This window comes from Epinephelus lanceolatus, chromosome 12 (assembly GCF_041903045.1).
Source record: "Epinephelus lanceolatus isolate andai-2023 chromosome 12, ASM4190304v1, whole genome shotgun sequence".
Lineage (NCBI taxonomy): Eukaryota > Metazoa > Chordata > Actinopteri > Perciformes > Serranidae > Epinephelus > Epinephelus lanceolatus.
Genome location: NC_135745.1, coordinates 28,977,690 through 28,999,178, shown reverse-complemented (window position 1 = coordinate 28,999,178; position 21,489 = coordinate 28,977,690). Strand labels below are relative to the sequence as shown.

General features: G+C 41.2%; 2 protein-coding genes across 2 annotated transcripts; both read left to right on the top strand.

Moving 5' to 3' along the window:
- The first annotated feature begins 276 nt into the window (after positions 1-276).
- On the top strand, positions 277-10,051 carry LOC117272498 (potassium voltage-gated channel subfamily V member 2). The gene is made up of 4 exons (XM_033651461.2): positions 277-985; positions 1,090-1,723; positions 3,428-3,553; positions 6,261-10,051. Exons 1-4 carry the CDS (start codon positions 447-449, stop codon positions 6,588-6,590), a joined length of 1,629 nt encoding a protein of 542 aa, XP_033507352.1. The 5' UTR covers positions 277-446; the 3' UTR covers positions 6,591-10,051.
- A 5,738-nt stretch (positions 10,052-15,789) lies between these two features.
- Positions 15,790-19,147, top strand: insl3 (insulin-like 3 (Leydig cell)). The gene is made up of 2 exons (XM_033637908.2): positions 15,790-18,452; positions 18,795-19,147. Exons 1-2 carry the CDS (start codon positions 18,266-18,268, stop codon positions 18,980-18,982), a joined length of 375 nt encoding a protein of 124 aa, XP_033493799.1. The 5' UTR covers positions 15,790-18,265; the 3' UTR covers positions 18,983-19,147.
- Positions 19,148-21,489: the final 2,342 nt, after the last annotated feature.

Here is a 21,489-nt window from a genome sequence, read left to right as displayed (position 1 = left end):
ACTACATAGCCGGAGCTAGCCAATGAAATCTACCTGCAGCATTAATATGAACTCCCTGTGCTGAAGCTCTCCATAGCCTTGTTAGCAATGCAACACAGTCATCACACCACTCTCGCCGCCTTTCTCCCTCTCTCAGAACTCAAAGCCTTAAATCACAACACTAATCCTCGTGAACAGTATTTTTAACACGCGTTTGGACAGAAAGAACAGCAATAGGATTAGAGAGTCAGTAAAGAGGCTGAATCCCTAACTCATGCAGTTGATCTTCTTGCACGCTGAGAGACAGACACGGTAGCTGTTTCTTCATCTTTATTTCAGCCTTTTCAGAGGACAATATTTAGCCTCAATGGAGATCTTGTGGAATACTGTTGTTATTGTTTTTCACTGACTTATCTGATTGGAACAAAACTTTTTTTTGTTGGTTTGTCTTCTGAGGAGCCATCACAATGGAGGCTATGAAGCCCAAGTTGAAAGTGCTGAAAAAGCGTCGCTCCAGCCTTTTTGCGACCATAAAACGGGAGATGAGCTTTACGCAAAGCATTGAAGAACAGGAAAGTGAATTCCCTTTTTCACAGGACAGCTCTGTGAAAGCATGGACATCTATGGACAACCTTGACACACCTGAAGAGAAAAAAGGTGCAAGAAAAGATCAGAAAAAAATTACACCCAACCCAAGGAAATCGAACATAGTCAACCTCAACATAGGAGGAAAGGTGTTTCACATTCCAAAGCATTTGGTTCTCAAATACCCCAAAACCAGGATTGGAGTCCTTGCCCTCTGCAACGATCCGGTGAAGCGTCTGACACTCTGTGACGATTACAATGTTCAGAATGACGAGTTCTTTTTTGACAGGGACCCCATGTTTTTCCACTACATCTTCCACTTTTACTGCAGTAATGTCCTGTGGGTGATGGACAGTCTGTGTCCTGTCAGCTTTGAGGAGGAGATGTCATTCTGGGGGTTGAAACTGAAGGACACTCCAAGGTGTGCTGCAGATACTTAATGCTCACTTTGTGTCTTGTATAGCTTGGTCTGTCGTTTGTGTATTTCAAGCAGCTCTTGTAAAATGATCTTCTCCTTGTTCTCAGGTGCTGCCGCATTCTGTTTGAGGAGAAAGTGGATGACATCAGAGACCAGCTGAAGGTGAACCAGGAGCTGCTCGACGAGATTAAGCCTCACCAAGATGGCGAGGGATACAAGACCATGTTTCTTGGAGACTTTCGGAAGATCCTCTGGGACTTGATGGAGAATCCTTACTCCTCTCTAGGAGCCAAAGCCTTTGCTGTGTTTTCCAGTCTCTTTGTGCTTATCTCTATTGTTGCCATGACACTGAATACAGTAAATGAACTCAGGCAGTATAAACTTGGTGGCAAAACCTACATGGAGTGGATAGAGGTTTCCTCCATCCTTTTCTTCACCTTAGAGTACTTTTTGCGGTTATTCACCACATCCAACATCAAACATTTTGTGAAGAGTGCCCTCAACTTTGTTGATGTGGTGGCTGTGATGCCCTATTTCCTCCAGATCATTTTTGAGACATTTGTTATGGATTCCGAAGACGTCAGCGCAAAGGAGGATTTAAAGGCCATGGCGAGGGTCAGTAAAGTCAGCAAGGTGCTCAAGGTTGTCAAGTTGATGCGCATCTTCCGAATCTTGAAGCTTGCCCGTCACTCCACAGGCATGAGGGCATTTGGTTTTACTATCCGACAGTGCTCTGAGCAGGTATGGAGGAGTCACAGCTGACAAATTAACAGACACACAAAAATACATTTAGTGAGGGACATGCACAGATAACACAGGTAACTCCCATATAAGCTAGAGTTAAAGTGGCTGTAACAGTGGATCAGATGACTAATTGTATATGAACATGGTTACTTGTAGTGATGAACCAGTAAAGAACTATCACCTATTCTAGCTTCATACAGCACATTGCTTTGGGTTTCAGACCTGCAAATCTACTGTTTTGGTGCTTTTATCAGAGATGTTTGTAGCTGTTTTCAAACAGGCAGATTAAGCTGCTAGCTGGTGAACATAGTGGAGCATCTAGCAGCTTAAGAGGCAGATATTTACCTCAGGAGCTTTTCAGAGACCAAAACAGAACTAAAAGCAGAGTAAATATTGGACATGTATTTATCAGGTGGCCAAAAACATAGCTCCATGTCCATGAATGCTAATGTTGCCTCATAACTGCTGCATGTATAAGTATACAACACTTTGTTAACAAGTGCCCAAGCAATTTCCCCTCGGGGATTAATAAAGTATATAAAAAATGGCAACTTTACTTCTGCAAACCACATATATGTTACATCTATATGTTATAAAGTGGATACTTTTTGTTTCAACAATGCCTTGCTTAACATGTGGTTACTGTAGGAAAAGATCATGTTTTGGCTTAAAATACCAAGTTTTTTGTGGCACTATCCCGGCCGGAAATGTAGTGATGTCTGTAAAAAACAACCACTTTTCGTGGCACTATCATGGCAGAAAATACTGTAGTATCTCAGTTAGCAACTGTTTGTGGCACTGTCCCAGCTGGAAATACAACGATGGGTCACTAAAACGTAACCAAGTTTGGAAGCTAAAAAGCCACTGAACACGACAAAGATGAGCCAAAAAACAACCAATTTTGTTGTTTGTTGGCACAATCCCGGTCGGAAAAGCAGCAATATCTCTAAAAAAAGAACTTGTTGTACCTAAAAAGCTGCTGGAAAAACAGCGACATCACAACCATTTTTTTTGTTGGTCTCGAAGAATGATCTGCACATCGGCAACCATCTTGCCTAGATGTCATGCCATCTACCATCCCCTCCACCCCCCTAGACAAAGTCAACTCATATGCCACGTCACTTTAGAAACATTGACATGAAACATATCAAGCGTACAAATGCAATGTATCTGTGGTTTACAAGAGCGTACAGTGTCAACATTTGCCTCTGGGCTCGGCCTGTAACAGTGTACAGGTGAGGTCTGGATTTTTATAAAAAGGTAGCCACCAAATGCCAGACTCTAGCAGCACATATCCAAGAGGAAGTTGCAGAAATCACAGACACAGAGCTGAAAAAAATGCAAATATAACTGACAGTTCCTGCTCGCTAGTGTAAGAACCTCCTCTTTTGTCCAGCATTCTCCTGCTCGCCTCAGTGCTGCCACCTGTGGTGAGACAGATCTAACACACAGTACACAGGAAAGCTTATGTGTCATTCTTTGCTCCGAGGTTCTTAACAGCTACTCTATATTGGCCATTTGTTAAAAATACTTTATGTACATTTTACAGTAATACACATAATATGTAGGTTTTCTAGGTGGTGCAAAGTAAAGCATAAAATTGTCATGTGACCTGATGGGTGGTCCCAAATATATGAATATATGGATTTCCAAATATGAATGAGCGCTGTTGTTGACATGTACTCTTCTGTCACTGTTTAGGTGTGCTGTCTGTTTCTGTTCATTGCCATGGGCATCTTCACCTTCTCTGCTCTGATGCACTCTGTGGAGGTGGATCAGCCTGGGACACCTTTCAGCAGCATACCAGACGCCTGGTGGTGGGCTGCGGTGAGTAGCTAGACTTCAACATCCAATTCAGTCAAAGTTCTGTTCTGATTTTCTTTTTCTTTCTTATTTATTTATTTAGTTTTTTTACTCAACTGTTGGCAGTGCCTTTTTGTGACTTGATCCAGATAGTGTAGAGTTAGTTAGTTTTCCTCTTTCTCACTACTTTCCTGAACAGAATTGTCAAGAATCAACATATACATACAATGCCAGGAGATGCCTGAATTGCCATTATTATCAATGTAACGAAGAATGTTACGCAACATTTCAAGGACTGAGGATTGTGTCTGGGGTCAGCATGATCCAGCAGTGTGGTGCATTTCAGTTGTCAAGGATTAGGCCTACCACGATTTGTGCTGTCTGCCTAATCAGACCAAGACTAAAGTTCACAGTGCGAGGCAGAGACGTGTTTCTGTGCTATTTTTGGGACTCTACTAAGCAATAAGGCGGAGTCTCTGCAGATAAATACACCACCACACACGTCTGGTTGGTAATAAGTGATGACTGAGAGGTATACTTATGTATGAGTCTATAGGCTACATTGTTTTTTAGGAAATTTCTGCATAGTATACCTTAAACTGGCTGGTGACAGTGACCAAACTGACCTGTGGTTAAGCACCAACTACTGCTTCGCTCTTTGACAAAAATTATTCTTACCTTCACTGGGCAGCAGATCTCTTACAAAATGTAAAAAATGAAAAGGTAACCAAATGTGCTGTCTTCTCCCAAGCTAATCATTGTACAGGTGCCACATTGTGTGTTCATTCTTGGTAATTATGCACCTTCTGCTCCACAAGTTTTCCACAAGCGTTTGTTACCCAGTGACTGTGTCCAGCTCCAACCTCTGCAACCAGCCATGTATTTCTCTGTAAAACCATAACTTGTTGTTTTGCAATTTCTGTTTGTGTATGTAGTAAGAGATCATCTGTTAAAAAGTAAGCTTTAGAGATGCTGCAGGCAGATTTTTGACATTTTGGACAGGACCAAGTGAGCTGTTTTCCCGTTTCCAGTCTAGCTTCTCTAAAACTTGGTCCAGTATTGAGTGGAGGGCTGCAGCCGGCAGCCATGAAACAGGCTGCATTATAATCACTTGGGGCAGTATGCACACCATTAACTTAAATCCACTAAAGGTAGCTGGTTTTGCAACTAACAAGCTCAGATTGTTATTTCAGTATCTGACAAAATTATGGAAATGATCCCTTCAGAGACAAACCTTTTTGTTTAAAAGTAAGATACTTTTTGATTATCCAAAAACCGCCCCAGAATTGCTATCGCCAAACTCGCCAGACTCCATTTTAATAAACAGCAATTTTAGCATGTATAGAGCCAACATTGTTTTACATCTAACTTGGTGATTTAAAGGTTTATTTCAACCAAACCAGTGTTGGCGATTGTTGGAACAGTGGAAAGACAAACCAAGACAGCTTTTGTGAGTTTTATTCTGTTTCTGTCAGCTTTGAATAGAATGTGTTTTACAATGATAAAATGACTGTTTCTTTAAATGGAGTCTGGTACGTCTGGGAATAGCGATTTTGGAGCTGTGTCTGGTTTAAAATAGGATCTTATCCTTTAACAAAAATGGTCTGTCTCTGTAGAGATCTTTCCCATAATGTTTTCAGGCACTTTATGGTTGCATCGCAATCTGCAATGTTCCCATTAGCCTCTTGGACACAAAAACATTGGGGAAATAGGGTCCATGTTGAAAAATACAGACGTTACCCTTTAACAGAGAGTGGTATAAATCTTTTTATTTAACTCTCGGTAAGAACACGAATAATCGTATTTCCCATAAGGTCAAACTATTCCTTACATTTGCTGGCAATAGTGGTCATGTTTAGTGACAAAATATTGGCACGTTCTGACTACCAAAGAAATTGCATGGGTTTGCATTTACCTGTTTTATCCTAGCTGATAGAATTGCATCAGACACTCTTGGTAATTGACAATGTAATTATATAACGATAGGGTGCAGAATAGTGAGCTAATTAGCTTTTTGATCCAGTGGGCATTGTGCAGGAATCCATATTCAAAGGCTCCACCACAGCTATGGATTCCTTTTCTACTCACAGCTTAATTGTACATGGCAAACAAAGGTAAGAAATGAGATTATATTTCCTCCGTAATAGTAACAACATTCTCAAATTGCACTAGCTTTGTTGTACTGTAGGTAGTGTGCTTGTACATCATCAGCCTGGTTCTCTCTTTCATTCACTCTCGTTTAGGGACATTTGGCTTTTATTTATCTGGTGGCAGCTGTTAACTTATATGTGTCTAATCCCCTCTAATACGGTTTTATGCGTCTCATTTGTGGCCAGACACAGTGATTGCATTCCAGGGATGGAAAGTGTTGTACTGCATTCTTGGAGGTTTTAGTTGATCCTGTTCAGTCTCAACTTTGAAACACGCCAACAACTGATCAGTACAAGAAATATTTTATTTATTGCACTCTCCAGGAGCCATGGCCAATGGGTGTTGGTGGGCAGGGTGACAGGCACTATGAGGATGAGCCCTTCCTTTTTTGGAGTAAAGAAGGGAAATCCAGATATTTTATTTTCCTGCCATGCTCTAAATGTCGTCATGTTGAATTTAAAAAAAATAAAATAAAAACAGCACAGGGGTGTAGAGCTTGGGGTTCCTTTTGCCTTTTCTTACTAAGTTAATAAACCAAAGTGTAGATGCACGTAAGCTGATTCTACTCTTCTTTCCACAGGTGAGCATCTCTACTGTTGGCTACGGAGATGTAGTCCCTATCTCCTATCTTGGACGCTGTGTGGCGTTTGGCTGCATCTCTTTCGGCATCATCCTCAACGGCATGCCCATCTCCATCCTGTTCAACAAGTTTTCCGACTATTACGCTAAACTGAAGGAACAGGAATACACATATTCAAACACGGAGCGCTCCTTCCAGCTCAAGAAACGTCTGCGGCGCAAGTTTGACAGCTGCTTTGAACCCCCGCCAGAGGAGTCCGATGACGAGATACACTATCGGCCCAGTGGAAGGCAAACTACCTTCGACAGCGATGATTTCTCAACCCACTAGTTACAACCTCGCTCACCCTAAATGGCCTTATCACCCATGGGTCTAGAAACTGTAAGACCCATCTGCCTCCGACTCTGAGGTCTGAGCTCATGTGAAGATAAACAATCTCGGGGAGGGGGGTCAATGGGGCGATGGAAGCAGCAGCAAGTTGAGATAAGCTTTAAGCTTCAGCTTTACAGTAGGTGCTGTGTGCACGCTATGTGGGATGACTCCTCTGTCAAATGGACAAGAACCTCCTGCTGGATGGCTTGTTATCTGTTTCCAAGAATAGCACTCGGCCGAAACTAATTCTGACTAAACCGAGATAGATGTTTGATTCAGGGAGCTCAAGTAGTTACATTATCAACAAAGCAATGTCATACTCTAATCACTTTACCGGGAGTGTGATGCTTGTGAAGAACTGTTCTCATTGGAAGTGCTATTAATGGACTGTTTTCGACAACTACATGGTCTCCTACATTTTACTTTACATCCTTGATATTCTGCAGCAGAAATAATGGAGTGCTGCAGGAATGAGTCCTAAAACCCAGAAATGAGTTAGCCCTTCCAGTTGCCTCATCTCGAAGTCAGTGGGGGTTTTTTTAAATCGGTTTTAGTTAGAAACCTGAAATAAGGTCTGTTATCTCTTAAATGCAAGTTTAAGAAATTTTTAAATAATAGAGATTTTAAATATGTCAGTGAATACCCTACTTGTGAATTTTGAAGCTTTTACATGTGTTAAAAAAGGCAGTTGCCAACAAGTGGCTAAATGTAACTACAGAGGTTGTCGCGGACATTAAAGTCTTTCTCCAGACACATATTTAATTATGTAAAAATAATTACACTAACAATAATATTTTCCTCAACATGGTTTTTCCAAATAATAGTTAAAAAATTTGCTTTCAGTGAGTTTTGCGTTCCACTTTTTCCAGAGCTGCTCATGCTAAGTTGACTAGCGAAAGAGCAGTGAGCATCAAGATGGCTAGCGTTAGCATTGGAGGAAACATCGGATGTTAAATGTAGTTAGCATCTTTTATTTATGCTGTTTGGTAGCTTGTTAGCTTGTGGGCTAACTGGCAGTGGTTGACACAGCCTGAGTGGGTGTGAAACATAGTAATATCTGCTACAATGGGGTTTCTGGTAGGTGGTGGAAGGAAGCTCCAGGGTTTACATCCAAAAAGTGAACACTCATGTTTACTGTAAAAATTCCACTATGCTAATGCTAACTCTACTCTCTGTTCTGGGGGTTTCAGGTTTCTTTGTCAGTGTTGTATCGAAGTCTGTTCCCCCGTCAATATGTGTGTCTTGTATTAGACAACGAATGACTTCTGTGTTAGTGACGTAGGCTACCTACGTTAGCTTGCCCAGAGGACATTTGAATCTCAGATTTTAGGGAATTGCACAGACATCGCCCCCCTCAGCAGTACAGTATATGAAAACACCTCTCTAGTGACAAATTGCACAGATGCAAGTCAGCACAGTCCAGGTCAGACATTTTAGGAGCTCATAAATATAAGAAAAACAAATCTAAAAGTGGAGGAGGACTTTGAATGTCATGACGGAAGTTTTAGTGGTGGTGATGTTGAAGTCATGCCACGCTGGTGTTTGTTTATAGCCTAACATTAGCTCTTTACTTCTGATGATTGCATTTATGCTTCAAAAATCATTACAAAGGTTTTCATGTGTGAAGATTATCTTGCTGAACAAAATTTGTGAGCTAACATTTGTTTGCCACAGATCTATTTTCTGCAATAATACAAAATCCAATGGAAAATTACCATTAGCTTTTGTCGCGGGAATCAGGGTGATCCTAACTTCCGGGTTGGCCTACAGAAAGCATAATTCCTGCAGCACTCTCTAACCTTTATTTAAATATCAACTCATTTGAACATGGTGGACGTGGTGGATTGTAGTCATTGTCCTCCACTCTTTTAGACTAAGGAAATACAAGTGTACATGCGATGAAAACTCAGATTTACATGCACCTCAGAAAAAAACGCCCCCAGTGCAAAGCTCTTCTATGTGCCATGCTTCATGTGTCAGCAAAGTGGTATTGTAGTCAAAGGAAGCACACCTTTCTCTCTGTCCAGTCACTCGGCCTGTTCTTAACGGCACTAAGTCGGAGGAGAGGTGCAGCAGGGGGTGTGTCAGTATAGCGATCAAGAGCACGAGTGTAATTTTGTTGTCAAGGATTACCGGGATTTGAGCTTGCGCCTCCTGCCTGGTCAGACAAGGGCAAGAGTCAGCCATGTACTGTGCTATTTTGGTGGCACAGATAATCTGATCAGGTGTGCACAATCAAGTTCTATATTCAATACTTAGAAGTTACTTTTATGAATGATGGCAGGTTACTCTGATAAAGCTGGAAAAACAAGACAGACCTGCACTGTCTTTCTTGCAAGTTGTTAGTTACAGGGACAGTGTCACTTAATAAACATCAGCCAACATGTCAGTATTTGGCATGATGACAGCAGGGAGTCAGCTTCCCTGGTCTTGGCTTGTACAGTAGATGTCAGGATCAAGCGTGGCCCTGCCCTGTAGTCGAACCGACCTTGCAGCGTCCTGCTGGCTGTGTTTAGCACTTCCTCTAAGATCATTAAACCAAGTCCTGTCCTGGTTACCAGAGAGCTGAAGCAAGCAAATGTATTATGTCATCCAAACATAATTAGGTAGCCGCATTGGACAAAGGCTACAGTTTTCTCTTGAAATGTTTTCTTGCTGTAGATTTGCTACAGGGCTGTTCTGTTCGGTCCACTGGTTTAAAGAGAAAGGGACAGATTGAAGAAAAATAAGTTCTTGACTGGTCATGACCAGTGTGCAAACTATACCATGGCTTTTAGGGGACTTCACTTTTTTTTACAGGGGGTGGGGGCTCAAAACTGACTGTGCCTCTTGTTTCTGATGAACATTCATAGCTGCAAGCATGTACCCACACGAGTTTCAAAACCAAACCTCACAGTCTACTCTGCACAGTTATGTACTATATTCTATAGTTTATTGGCACAAATAAGACACAGATAGGTCAAATAGCAAAGTGGCGTATAAACACAAAAATATATGCACAATAATGCAGCATTCACATGATCCGCGGATGGTCCCATTTCCCGAGTTAGGAAGTCATTCTTCCAACTTCCAACTGTATTCGTAAGCTTTTAACTCATAATTTGGAAACAACACGGGCACTACAAAAAAGGAAAAGAAATATTTTGTTACTCAGAGTGTTTAACATCCCAGTGAAGATTCACAGTGCTACAAATATGCTGAAGAGTTGTCTTGTCCCTGACTTGTTGCTACACCAGTACATCCCCTAAATCCACTGAAATTGCTTTACCTGACTTGATATCATGGTTAATGCTAATAAATAACTTTTCTAACTAATCTACATCACTCTATGTGGACAACAGTTACAACCTAATGCCATATTATATGTGAGCGAAAATTAACAAGCAACATGTGAGTAAATAAAATCAACCAAACATTTAGTTTTGTCTGCCATGTTTCTGTGTGATATGATATCTCCACAACTTGTGTAACAAAAGTTTCCAACTTTCTGAGTTGTTGTTCCAACTTGAGTGTGCATTCGTTTCAATTTTCCCAGTGGGGAACTCATTTTTTCTTTCTTTCTGACATGTATGCTGACTACAAAACAGAAAACTGAAAAATGGCAATTTGCTGCAAGTGGAATGACAAGAAAGTTTGTTTTTTCTTTCATTTTAAGTGATTGCAGTTTATGATAATACACTGCTATGCTTCAGTGATAATGACAAGAGTCGCATGCATGCCAGTATTGCTATAAAAAAGTGAATTAGTGATGAATCATTCTCATGTATGAATCATACATTAATAATCACCTAATTTTACACATGATGATGAAGATACGTTAGAAAGAAAAGCCTGGTAAAAAAGCAAATTGTCAATATTTTGAGACATCCCCCACCCACCCCCCAAAATTTTACAGATCATGTTTTTAGCGGATGTAATGCCTTATTAAAGGGAAACATCACCTACATTAAGAATTCCAATATGTTTATTACATGGCTTAGGAAAGTTCAATCAGTATTCGTGATCATGAGATACTCTCTCTCAAAGCCAGAACCCAGAGACATAAATATCAAACTTGTGATCAATAATGATCAAGTTTAAAGTCTGGAGCTTCTGCATAGACAGTGAGTCATTTATACCACCTTTCCCAGTTTGTCGTCTCTGAAGCAGCTTCACATTGTATACCCTATGACATCACAAATTTGAGCTTTAGCTTTCTAGTTTTTGGATTTGGGAGAATTATTCATGTTCACTAATATTTTTGGACTGTCTCAGACCACAGGAGTAACATGTATGGATTTTGAAAATGGGCATAGTTCCTCTTTGAGAGGAGCCAAGCTCCCCTTGGCTCCCCTGTACTTTGCACCCTGGTCATGACTGATACCAACCCTTACTATACAACATACACTAATTCACACCCCTCTCTAACCATACTGAAGGTGTGTTGTGTCTGTGGTCATGACAGAACACCCTGTACCTGCCTATGGAACATAATTACTGAGTATAAACCCCGTATACAGTACAGGCCAAAAGTTTGGACACACCTTCTCATTCAATGCGTTTTCTTTATTTTCATGACTATTTACATTGTAGATTCTCACTGAAGACATCAAAACTATGAATGAACACATGTGGAGTTATGTACTTAACAAAAAAGGTGAAATAACTGAAAACATGTTTTATATTCTAGTTTCTTCAAAATAGCCACCCTTTGCTCTGATTACTGCTTTGCACACTCTTGGCATTCTCTCCATGAGCTTCAAGAGGTAGTCACCTGAAATGGTTTCCACTTCACAGGTGTGCCTTATCAGGGTTAATTAGTGGAATTTCTTGCTTTATCAATGGGGTTGGGACCATCAGTTGTGTTGTGCAGAAGTCAGGTTAATACACAGCCGACAGCCCTATTGGACATCTGTTAAAATTCATATTATGGCAAGAACCAATCAGCTAACTAAAGAAAAACGAGTGGCCATCATTACTTTAAGAAATGAAGGTCAGTCAGTCCGGAAAATTGCAAAAACTTTAAATGTGTCCCCAAGTGGAGTCGCAAAAACCATCAAGCGCTACAAGGAAACTGGCACACATGAGGACCGACCCAGGAAAGGAAGACCAAGAGTCACCTCTGCTTCTGAGGATAAGTTCATCCGAGTCACCAGCCTCAGAAATCGCAAGTTAACAGCAGCTCAGATCAGAGATCGGATGAATGCCACACAGAGTTCTAGCAGCAGACCCATCTCTAGAACAACTGTTAAGAGGAGACTGCGCCAATCAGGCCTTCATGGTCAAATAGCTGCTAGGAAACCACTGCTAAGGAGAGGCGACAAGCAGAAGAGATTTGTTTGGGCCAAGAAACACAAGGAATGGACATTAGACCAGTGGAAATGTGTGCTTTGGTCTGATGAGTCCAAATTTGAGATCTTTGGTTCCAACCGCCGTGTCTTTGTGAGACGCAGAAAAGGTGAACGGATGGATTCCACATGCCTGGTTCCCACTGTGAAGCATGGAGGAGGAGGTGTGATGGTGTGGGGGTGTTTTGCTGGTGACACTGTTGGGGATTTATTCAAAATTGAAGGCACACTGAACCAGCATGGCTACCACAGCATCCTGCAGCGACATGCCATCCCATCCGGTTTGCGTTTAGTTGGACGATCATTTATTTTTCAACAGGACAATGACCCCAAACACACCTCCAGGCTGTGTAAGGGCTATTTGACCAAGAAGGAGAGTGATGGAGTGCTGCGGCAGATGACCTGGCCTCCACAGTCACCGGACCTGAACCCAATCGAGATGGTTTGGGGTGAGCTAGACCGCAGAGTGAAGGCAAAGGGGCCAACAAGTGCTAAACACCTCTGGGAACTCCTTCAAGACTGTTGGAAAACCATTTCAGGTGACTACCTCTTGAAGCTCATGGAGAGAATGCCAAGAGTGTGCAAAGCAGTAATCAGAGCAAAGGGTGGCTATTTTGAAGAAACTAGAATATAAAACATGTTTTCAGTTATTTCACCTTTTTTTGTTAAGTACATAACTCCACATGTGTTCATTCATAGTTTTGATGCCTTCAGTGAGAATCTACAATGTAAATAGTCATGAAAATAAAGAAAATGCATTGAATGAGAAGGTGTGTCCAAACTTTTGGCCTGTACTGTATGTATTGTATGTTTGGTGTGATCAGGGGTTGTTCATCAGAATTACACAACATAACATAACTAATGCTGTTATCTGAGTTTTCTGCATGTACAAACATACTTGTTGAAGGATTAAGACCACTGTCCAATTTCTGTTTACATTTTTCCGTTATGACAAAACAGTAGCCTAACAGTTTCAGAAGGTTTGCATCGCCTGTTGAAAACATGCCTGTTTGGAACGGGCTGATTGTTTGGCCTCTGGTAGTGCTGCTTGGAGCTCTCTTGAGAACCGTTTGTCCAGACAACTTCACACTTGACACTGTGCTTTTTTAGGGTCCTGAGCAATACACCTGCCTAACACTTGAGTCCCCTAGCAGTGTGAGAGTATACACATCGTTTGGGTGCAAAAGCTCACATGGACGTTTTATAGCCCCAATGAGGTCAAAGTCAGGCTATTTCCAGGAACAAAAGTTCCAAAAGTTACTTGGCTGATGCTTGAAATGTCTGAGTTTCCTACAGCATAACATCTCCGGTCTCTCATTTTTGAATGTCCAGTACAGTAGGGAGCGATGGAGCGTGAGCTGTACCCAGCATGCCATTTGGTGATTTAACAGTTCAACATAGTCTCACAGAAATATGTCAAATGACGACAACCTCTTAAACCCCAATTTATGAGGTGATGGCACATAATGTGTTTATTTAATTACATGCGGGTACCATGGAAACATCGGCAATGGAAAGTCAGGATTTTTTGTTGTGGTGGACACATGATTTCCCTGGTTCAGCAACATCGCACATTGGATGGTGGTTAAAGTTATGACCGTCACAGGTAGTATAAAGAGCGAGAAAGGCTGTATAGGGACAAGGTTGGGTCGGTGTATGGGTCAAACAAGCACATGACTTTCACCCTGGAGACTGCTGTTTGTGTCCTGTGTGAAATTAAAAGTCAACGCTGACTTATTTTGACCTTACATAACAAACTTATTTATTTTAACTGAAAACCCAATCTTTTTTCTAAACCTAATCAAGTAGTTTTGATGCCTAAGCCCAACCATGCCACCACCATGTAATGCAGTATTAAGAGGTCGTAGTCATTTCCATGATTTCTGAGAGATCACGTTGAACAGTTAATAGGGCGGGGGTCCCCTCTCACTACTAATAAATATGTAAGAGCTCATACTCCACACTGCACCTCCTTGGATCCTCAGCAATACACCTGCCAAGTGTGAAGTCGATCGGATGAACAGTTCAGTGAGAAAATCGTAGGACAGACGTACAGACACACAGACAGAGACTCCTTCCATCTTAGTCAGATGGTAAAAATCTCATTGGTAAAAAAAAAAACTGCAAACAAAAGGTAACAAAAGAAGAGCACTTTATTTATTTCATCTTACAGGCATTCATTCATTACATCTTCAATTTCTATACATGTATTTTAATCTATTAGAGAGAAGAGATTTTCCTTGTGGAAATTATGTGAAATGTGTAAATATTTTATTGTGTCATTATTTGTCTTTGTTGTGCATAAAGATGCAACAAAGCTTCACAAAAAACAAACAACGGGCTGGAAGAGAAAGAATATTCCATGCTCAATAAAAAAATCTGTTTATCCGCACAACACTGTCGTTTTATCATGACTGTCCACCTTCCCTTCAGATAGAGGAGGAACTTGAAGTCCATTGCTATTAACAGACACTTGGCCGATTCGTCTGTGGGATGTCGCTGCCTGTGTAATAGTATTACAGGATAAGGTAATGGGAAAGATGCCAGGGGTTTAATAGTGTCGTCAGCATCAATTAAAACTTCTGGCTGTCTCATGTGACTCAGCCGGGGCTGAATGGACAGGAATAGATGCAATCAAGAGGGACATCGGGCAAAGGACAGATGCGGACCGACAGACAGGCGCAGACAGACATAGGCAGATAGACAGGCAGATGAATGCACACATGTAATGTTGGGAAACAGGTAAAAAATAACAACCTGATTAAAGGTTTGCTTATAAAATCGGATATTTGATATATTTATTTGTTGACACCCCAGACATAGTGACTTCCTGATACAAAAGCATATAAGCATATAGGGTGAGCAACCCTTGGCTCATGTGACATATGTCATGTTACTTGCTTATTTAACCCAAAGAAACAAAAATTTTAACCCAAACCATGATCTTTTTTCTAAACCACCCAAATACTTTAGTTGCCTAAGCCTAAAAATTAAGTAAACCAACATTGATTTAATCTTTTTTAAAGGGACTGTATGATTTTAAAAAGACTTTGGATGCAAGGACATAACTGCTTTTGTACCGTGTTGAGGTTGGGAAGAAGGAACCAGTTACAGCAGGCGCAGCACTGAGAGGCTCAGGAGGAGCTTTAACCCTTAGGCCACAAGGATCCTGAATAAAGACCCTGCCTAATCCTAAACATTGACTTTTATTTATTCACTGAAATTATATTTTATGATTTCATGTGATTGAGTACAAACTGTGCATTTCCTGTGAAAATGGAAGCATATTTTGAAAAGACATGTAATGAGCAGAAACTTGCACATGTCCAAAACTGATGCTGTAGGTAACCGAGAGCGTCCTATTGCCGATTACCATGCATCGGTATTAGATTAGTAGGAGTAGGCCTGTTTCCACCGCAGCAACTTCGGGGTAAATTTACGGGGCCGGGGCCGTTGGTGCGTGTCTCCACCGCAGGAACCACCCCCAAAGGACAGAGTTCCGGAACTTTTACGGGGGCTAAACAAGTCCCTGCCTCGGGGTAGGTACTCAGAACGGCCCCGAAAGACTCCTGGCTGGGGCTTGGGATTTACTTGGTGCTGATTGGATATACTCAAGGAGGGATGTGATGTCAACAGAAAGCAACAAAATAGCCGGCATTTTTAAAACTCAGCAGACGAGGGTTAGCTCGTTCATATAGCTTACGCCGCCATGTAAAAAAACTCACTAAATGGCCCGTGAAAAAAATATTTTTTCCAGCGGATATCTTAGTTACAACATGATTGAGCTAGCAAAGCAGTTTTGTGTTGCTATGTGTGGTATGTATTCAGTTTTGGGAAATCACGATGTCTAGAAAGCATCAGTAGCTGCAGCTGACAGGGACAGCTAACAGCAGCAAAGCTAACATCAGGACGTCATCTGTTGAAAGCCTCCCGTTGTTGGATATGACATGAAACTACTCCAGTTAGCTCAATCATGTTGTAACTAAGACATCCGCTGGAAAAAATATTTTTTTTCACGGGCCATTTAGTGAGTTATTAGGTTATTACAGACACCGCTATGGGCTAACAGCTAACGGCGTCCCTACGTCACGCAACGATTACGTCACATCCAGAGCCTGTAACTTTACAGGAACCTTCTTTGTACTCCACTCTCAGTGGAGACACGGCGGTTGAGAGGGCCGAGCAAGAGGACGTTCCTGTAGTAGTTCCTGCCTCCCAAATAGTACTAGGAACTTCTTCAGTGGAAACGGGCCTAGTGAGAATGTTTGGAGTATTCAAATAGGTAGCAGACACACAGCAACATTAGCATTTATTTGGAGTCAAATCCAAGTCCAGTATTTACTCTGCTCTCAGCTCTGTTTTGGTCTCCTCCACCTCCTCAGGGAAATATCAGACTCCAGCTGCTAAATTCTCCACTGTGTTTATAAGCTGATGTTCTCTTTGTGTTGTTGCTGGGCAGGTAGCGTACTGTTATTTTATCTGAGCTGAAATGAATAGACTCAGGACCTAGTCTCCTAAAGGGGCAGGGCAGTGGTGAAACCTGTGTCACAGAGATACAGGGAATGAATCTAAAGAGGGCTATCTTGGTTTATTGATGGTCTCTGGTATGACTACTTTTACATCTGTCATTATGGTGGCCTTGAAGTGTCAAACAAGACTATGGGTGCATTCCGAATTGCACACCTTTTCAGTAGGTACTGCAGCTGCCTGTAAAAAGCATGTTGGCTTGGGACTTACTAAAACTTTTCCTGCATACTATATAGTATGGTAGTGTGGGTACTGGAACGCACAGAATATTTTGGGAGCCAAAAAACAAATGAAATATCAATTTCTGTAACAAACCAGGAAACAATGAGGCATAGATGGCTCAGTCCATTGTGACCAGTTTCATCAGTTTAACATCTGTAATATCTGCCTGCATTGTCTCCAAAGGCAAAGTAAATGAACAACATCAACTTTAACAACTCCCAAAGAAATACAAAATGAAAACTGGTGAGGTCAAAATAATAAACAAGTAAGACTGGTGCTTTCAGTTCACTATCCTACTCTGTAATGTGCCAACCACTGTTTACCAGTGAAGAATACCGTCATTAGAGGTGACAATGCCTAGCATGGCCCGAAGTACAGCAATGATGCAAAAGTGCTACCTTTCATATTTTTCATCAGTACTGTAAATATGAAACTGTTATCAGAACATCCTGGGGTGACCATGTGTGAACAGTTGCGTCAATATCCTTGAAATCTCTTTGCCAGTCACACTCTGTTCCAATTAGCTCCCGTCCCTCAAGATGTGTCAAGATAAGGTGCAGAAACAAATCATACTCAAGGAAAAAAGTTCACTTTAATAACATAAGTTATGACATTTCCAAACAAACATTTGGAAATGCTGTGAGCAAAACAGGGATTTGGGGATGATAATTAAATAAACACATTAAGAAACCATTCACAATCTTTCCCACTAATAGGTCGAGTGTGTAAGACTTAGGGGGATTTAGTGGGATCTTGTGGTGACGATTGCAGATTGCAACCAACTGACACCTCTCCTTGTTCGGATTTCTTCGGTGTTTGGATCAGGGGTCTCATTTGTTTACATTGTGTACGCACAAAACAAGACCTGAAAGAGGCGTACGGTACTTCCCACGGGAAAAGTTGTGATCTATAAAAACAGTCTTGATAGGAGAGAGTTTGACCCATGCTTCCGAACATTTTGGAGACAGGAAATTGGCGACGCAGATGGTGAGGTAGAAGCCTCATTGTAGAAATTGTTGAATATTTTTAGGCGCACGCCATTTTTGGCTTTGGTCTGTACGTTTATTTTTGATATGGATCCTGCGCACTGTTTTATAAATGAGACCCGAGGTGATTTGAAACAGTAAAAACATTGTTTCTCTGTGTGCTTGTGTATCTTGTCTTTTTATTAAGTCCCGACCTCACCTATGTGCTGTGCCAAGGAACATCCCAAACACAGAGTCTATTCTTTAGGAAAATCCTGAATAGTGTACCTTTAATATCTCTAATGTTTTTAAGACCAGAGCCAGATTTTTATCTCAATGAGAGTCTCAGCCTTGAGAAGACTTCGCATCACTCTCATGTTGAGCTCAAGATCAGGACATGCTTTTCCTTCACCAAGGCCGAATACATCTTTTCGAAGACTGTGGCCTCAGCGTTTTTTTTACATTGATACACTGACTATATAAACCCCCTTAAGTTCACCACACAAGTCACATCCTCATCTCTCTCTCTCATCTACCAGTCCATTTGGTTCCTCTCTCCTCCGACCAGCTGAGGAGCAAAAACAACCATACGATGTCTGCTGTGAAGTGTCTGGTGTCTCTGATGGTGGTGCTGGTGGCTGCAGTGTGTGTGGTTCATGCACAGGAGAGGATTAAGATGTGTGGGAGAGAGCTGATACGTCTGGCCGTCTCGTCCTGCGGTAACTCTCGGCTGAGGAGAAGCATCCCGGACGTGGAACTGGGGCAGTACACCTCTCACTGTGAGTATGTTACATTTTCAAACATCAGGTGCTTTGATTGAGAACTATTGCTTACTTAAACCTGTTTTTGTGGATAAAGATGAGATATATTTTACATTTTAAACATTTGGAGACAAAGTTGAGAAGTCTTCTGCGGCAGGAACCTCACTTTTCTTTTTGAATATCTGTCCCCTGATAAAGAAATATATGACACATACTAGCCTTTTTATTTGCTTTTTAAATTGTATTTAATAAATATCATGTCTTGTTTGAGTTAACTCTCTATCTAGAGTATTTAAGCATAAAACTACAAATTTCCAAGGCTCTCTAAATCCCAGGTGTCTTTCCACCTCCTCTGCACAGGGGACCAGGACGCCTCCACAGAGGAGCACCAGGCTATGGAGATGGTCCACGTCCCTCAAGAGGATGTTGTCTCGCTGGCTCCTCACTGGTACCCCTTGTCCTCCCGGATGAGACGTGCTGCTGGGAAAATATCTGATATTTGTTGTCAGGAAGGATGCAGCATGAAAGAGTTGATCCAGTTTTGCTAGATGCATCTCCCTTCTTGTCATGCAGCAAAAATGTGGTCTGCGCTGGGAAGTTGCTTAAAGGGAGCTTTTCCATGTTGCCTTATCCTTGATGTAGTATTCTGGCCAAAACTACACATATTCAGTTATAGAAACTTGATCTTATTAGATAAATTATTTACTGTCATACTGCAGGGCAAAAAAAATTGCAGGTTTTATGTACAAAACACAGGTTTTGTGAATAAAACATTCAAATTGAAATTAAAATGACTGTTTATTTTTGTGTTAATATAATTTATTCTTTGTATCACTGTAGAAAAAATAATCTGCAACTACACTGTAATAAAGCTTTTGCTGATTATATGTGATGATTCATTTGTTATCTGTAATTCCCCAGTGTCTTGTGACGTGTTTGCTCCCTTCGTCTCATTAAATGCAAAACAAAACTTTAAGTGCAAAATCACCTAGTGCAATTTTCTCAGGATAACTACATGGAAGTGAAACTGCTAAGTAATCGACATCCGCTCATCTGGGCGGCTTGCAAGAGCAAAAAAGAAGGTCAAAATCAATGCAACACAGGTTGAGATATCCTGACGTTTCAGCCTCTAGTTTATGTCAAGCAACACTGGATCCTACACTTCCCATAATGCATCTCCATAGCATCTTTTTAAGTGTTTAAAATGTGACATTTCTGTAACTGAAAGGCTTAAATTCTTTGTTAGATGAATTGGGGCCATTGACGCCTGGAAAATTGATGCAAGATAATAACCACTATGTACTTTCCTATATTTAAAACCAAATCAGCAGTATCCATTTTTAGTTACTGTAAATGTATATACAGTACAGGCCAAAAGTTTGGACACACCTTCTCATTCAATGCGTTTTCTTTATTTTCATGACTATTTACATTGTAGATTCTCACTGAAGGCATCAAAACTATGAATGAACACATGTGGAGTTATGTACTTAACAAAAAAAGGTGAAATAACTGAAAACATGTTTTATATTCTAGTTTCTTCAAAATAGCCACCCTTTGCTCTGATTACTGCTTTGCACACTCTTGGCATTCTCTCCATGAACTTCAAGAGGTAGTCACCTGAAATGGTTTTCCAACAGTCTTGAAGGAGTTCCCAGAGGTGTTTAGCACTTGTTGGCCCCTTTGCCTTCACTCTGCGGTCCAGCTCACACCAAACCATCTCGATTGGGTTCAGGTCCGGTGACTGTGGAGGCCAGGTCATCTGCCGCAGCACTCCAGCACTCTCCTTCTTGGTCAAATAGCCCTTACACAGCCTGGAGGTGTGTTTGGGGTCATTGTCCTGTTGAAAAATAAATGATGGTCCAACTAAACGCAAACCGGATGGGATGGCATGTCGCTGCAGGATGCTGTGGTAGCCATGCTGGTTCAGTGTGCCTTCAATTTTGAATAAATCCCCAACAGTGTCACCAGCAAAACACCCCCACACCATCACACCTCCTCCTCCATGCTTCACAGTGGGAACCAGGCATGTGGAATCCATCCGTTCACCTTTTCTGCGTCTCACAAAGACACGGCGGTTGGAACCAAAGATCTCAAATTTGGACTCATCAGACCAAAGCACACATTTCCACTGGTCTAATGTCCATTCCTTGTGTTTCTTGGCCCAAACAAATCTCTTCTGCTTGTTGCTTCTCCTTAGCAGTGGTTTCCTAGCAGCTATTTGACCATGAAGGCCTGATTGGCGCAGTCTCCTCTTAACAGTTGTTCTAGAGATGGGTCTGCTGCTAGAACTCTGTGTGGCATTCATCTGGTCTCTGATCTGAACTGCTGTTGACTTGCGATTTCTGAGGCTGGTGACTCGGATGAACTTATCCTCAGAAGCAGAGGTGACTCTTGGTCTTCCTTTCCTGGGTCGGTCCTCATGTGTGCCAGTTTCGTTGTAGCGCTTGATGGTTTTTGCGACTCCACTTGGGGACACATTTAAAGTTTTTGCAATTTTCCGGACTGACTGACTTCATTTCTTAAAGTAATGATGGCCACTCGTTTTTCTTTAGTTAGCTGATTGGTTCTTGCCATAATATGAATTTTAACAGTTGTCCAATAGGGCTGTCGGCTGTGTATTAACCTGACTTCTGCACAACACAACTGATGGTCCCAACCCCATTGATAAAGCAAGAAATTCCACTAATTAACCCTGATAAGGCACACCTGTGAAGTGGAAACCATTTCAGGTGACTACCTCTTGAAGCTCATGGAGAGAATGCCAAGAGTGTGCAAAGCAGTAATCAGAGCAAAGGGTGGCTATTTTGAAGAAACTAGAATATAAAACATGTTTTCAGTTATTTCACCTTTTTTTGTTAAGTACATAACTCCACATGTGTTCATTCATAGTTCATTCATAGAATCTACAATGTAAATAGTCATGAAAATAAAGAAAACGCATTGAATGAGAAGGTGTGTCCAAACTTTTGGCCTGTACTGTATATACATACACACACATATATATATATATATATATATATATATATATACATATATATATATATATATGTTA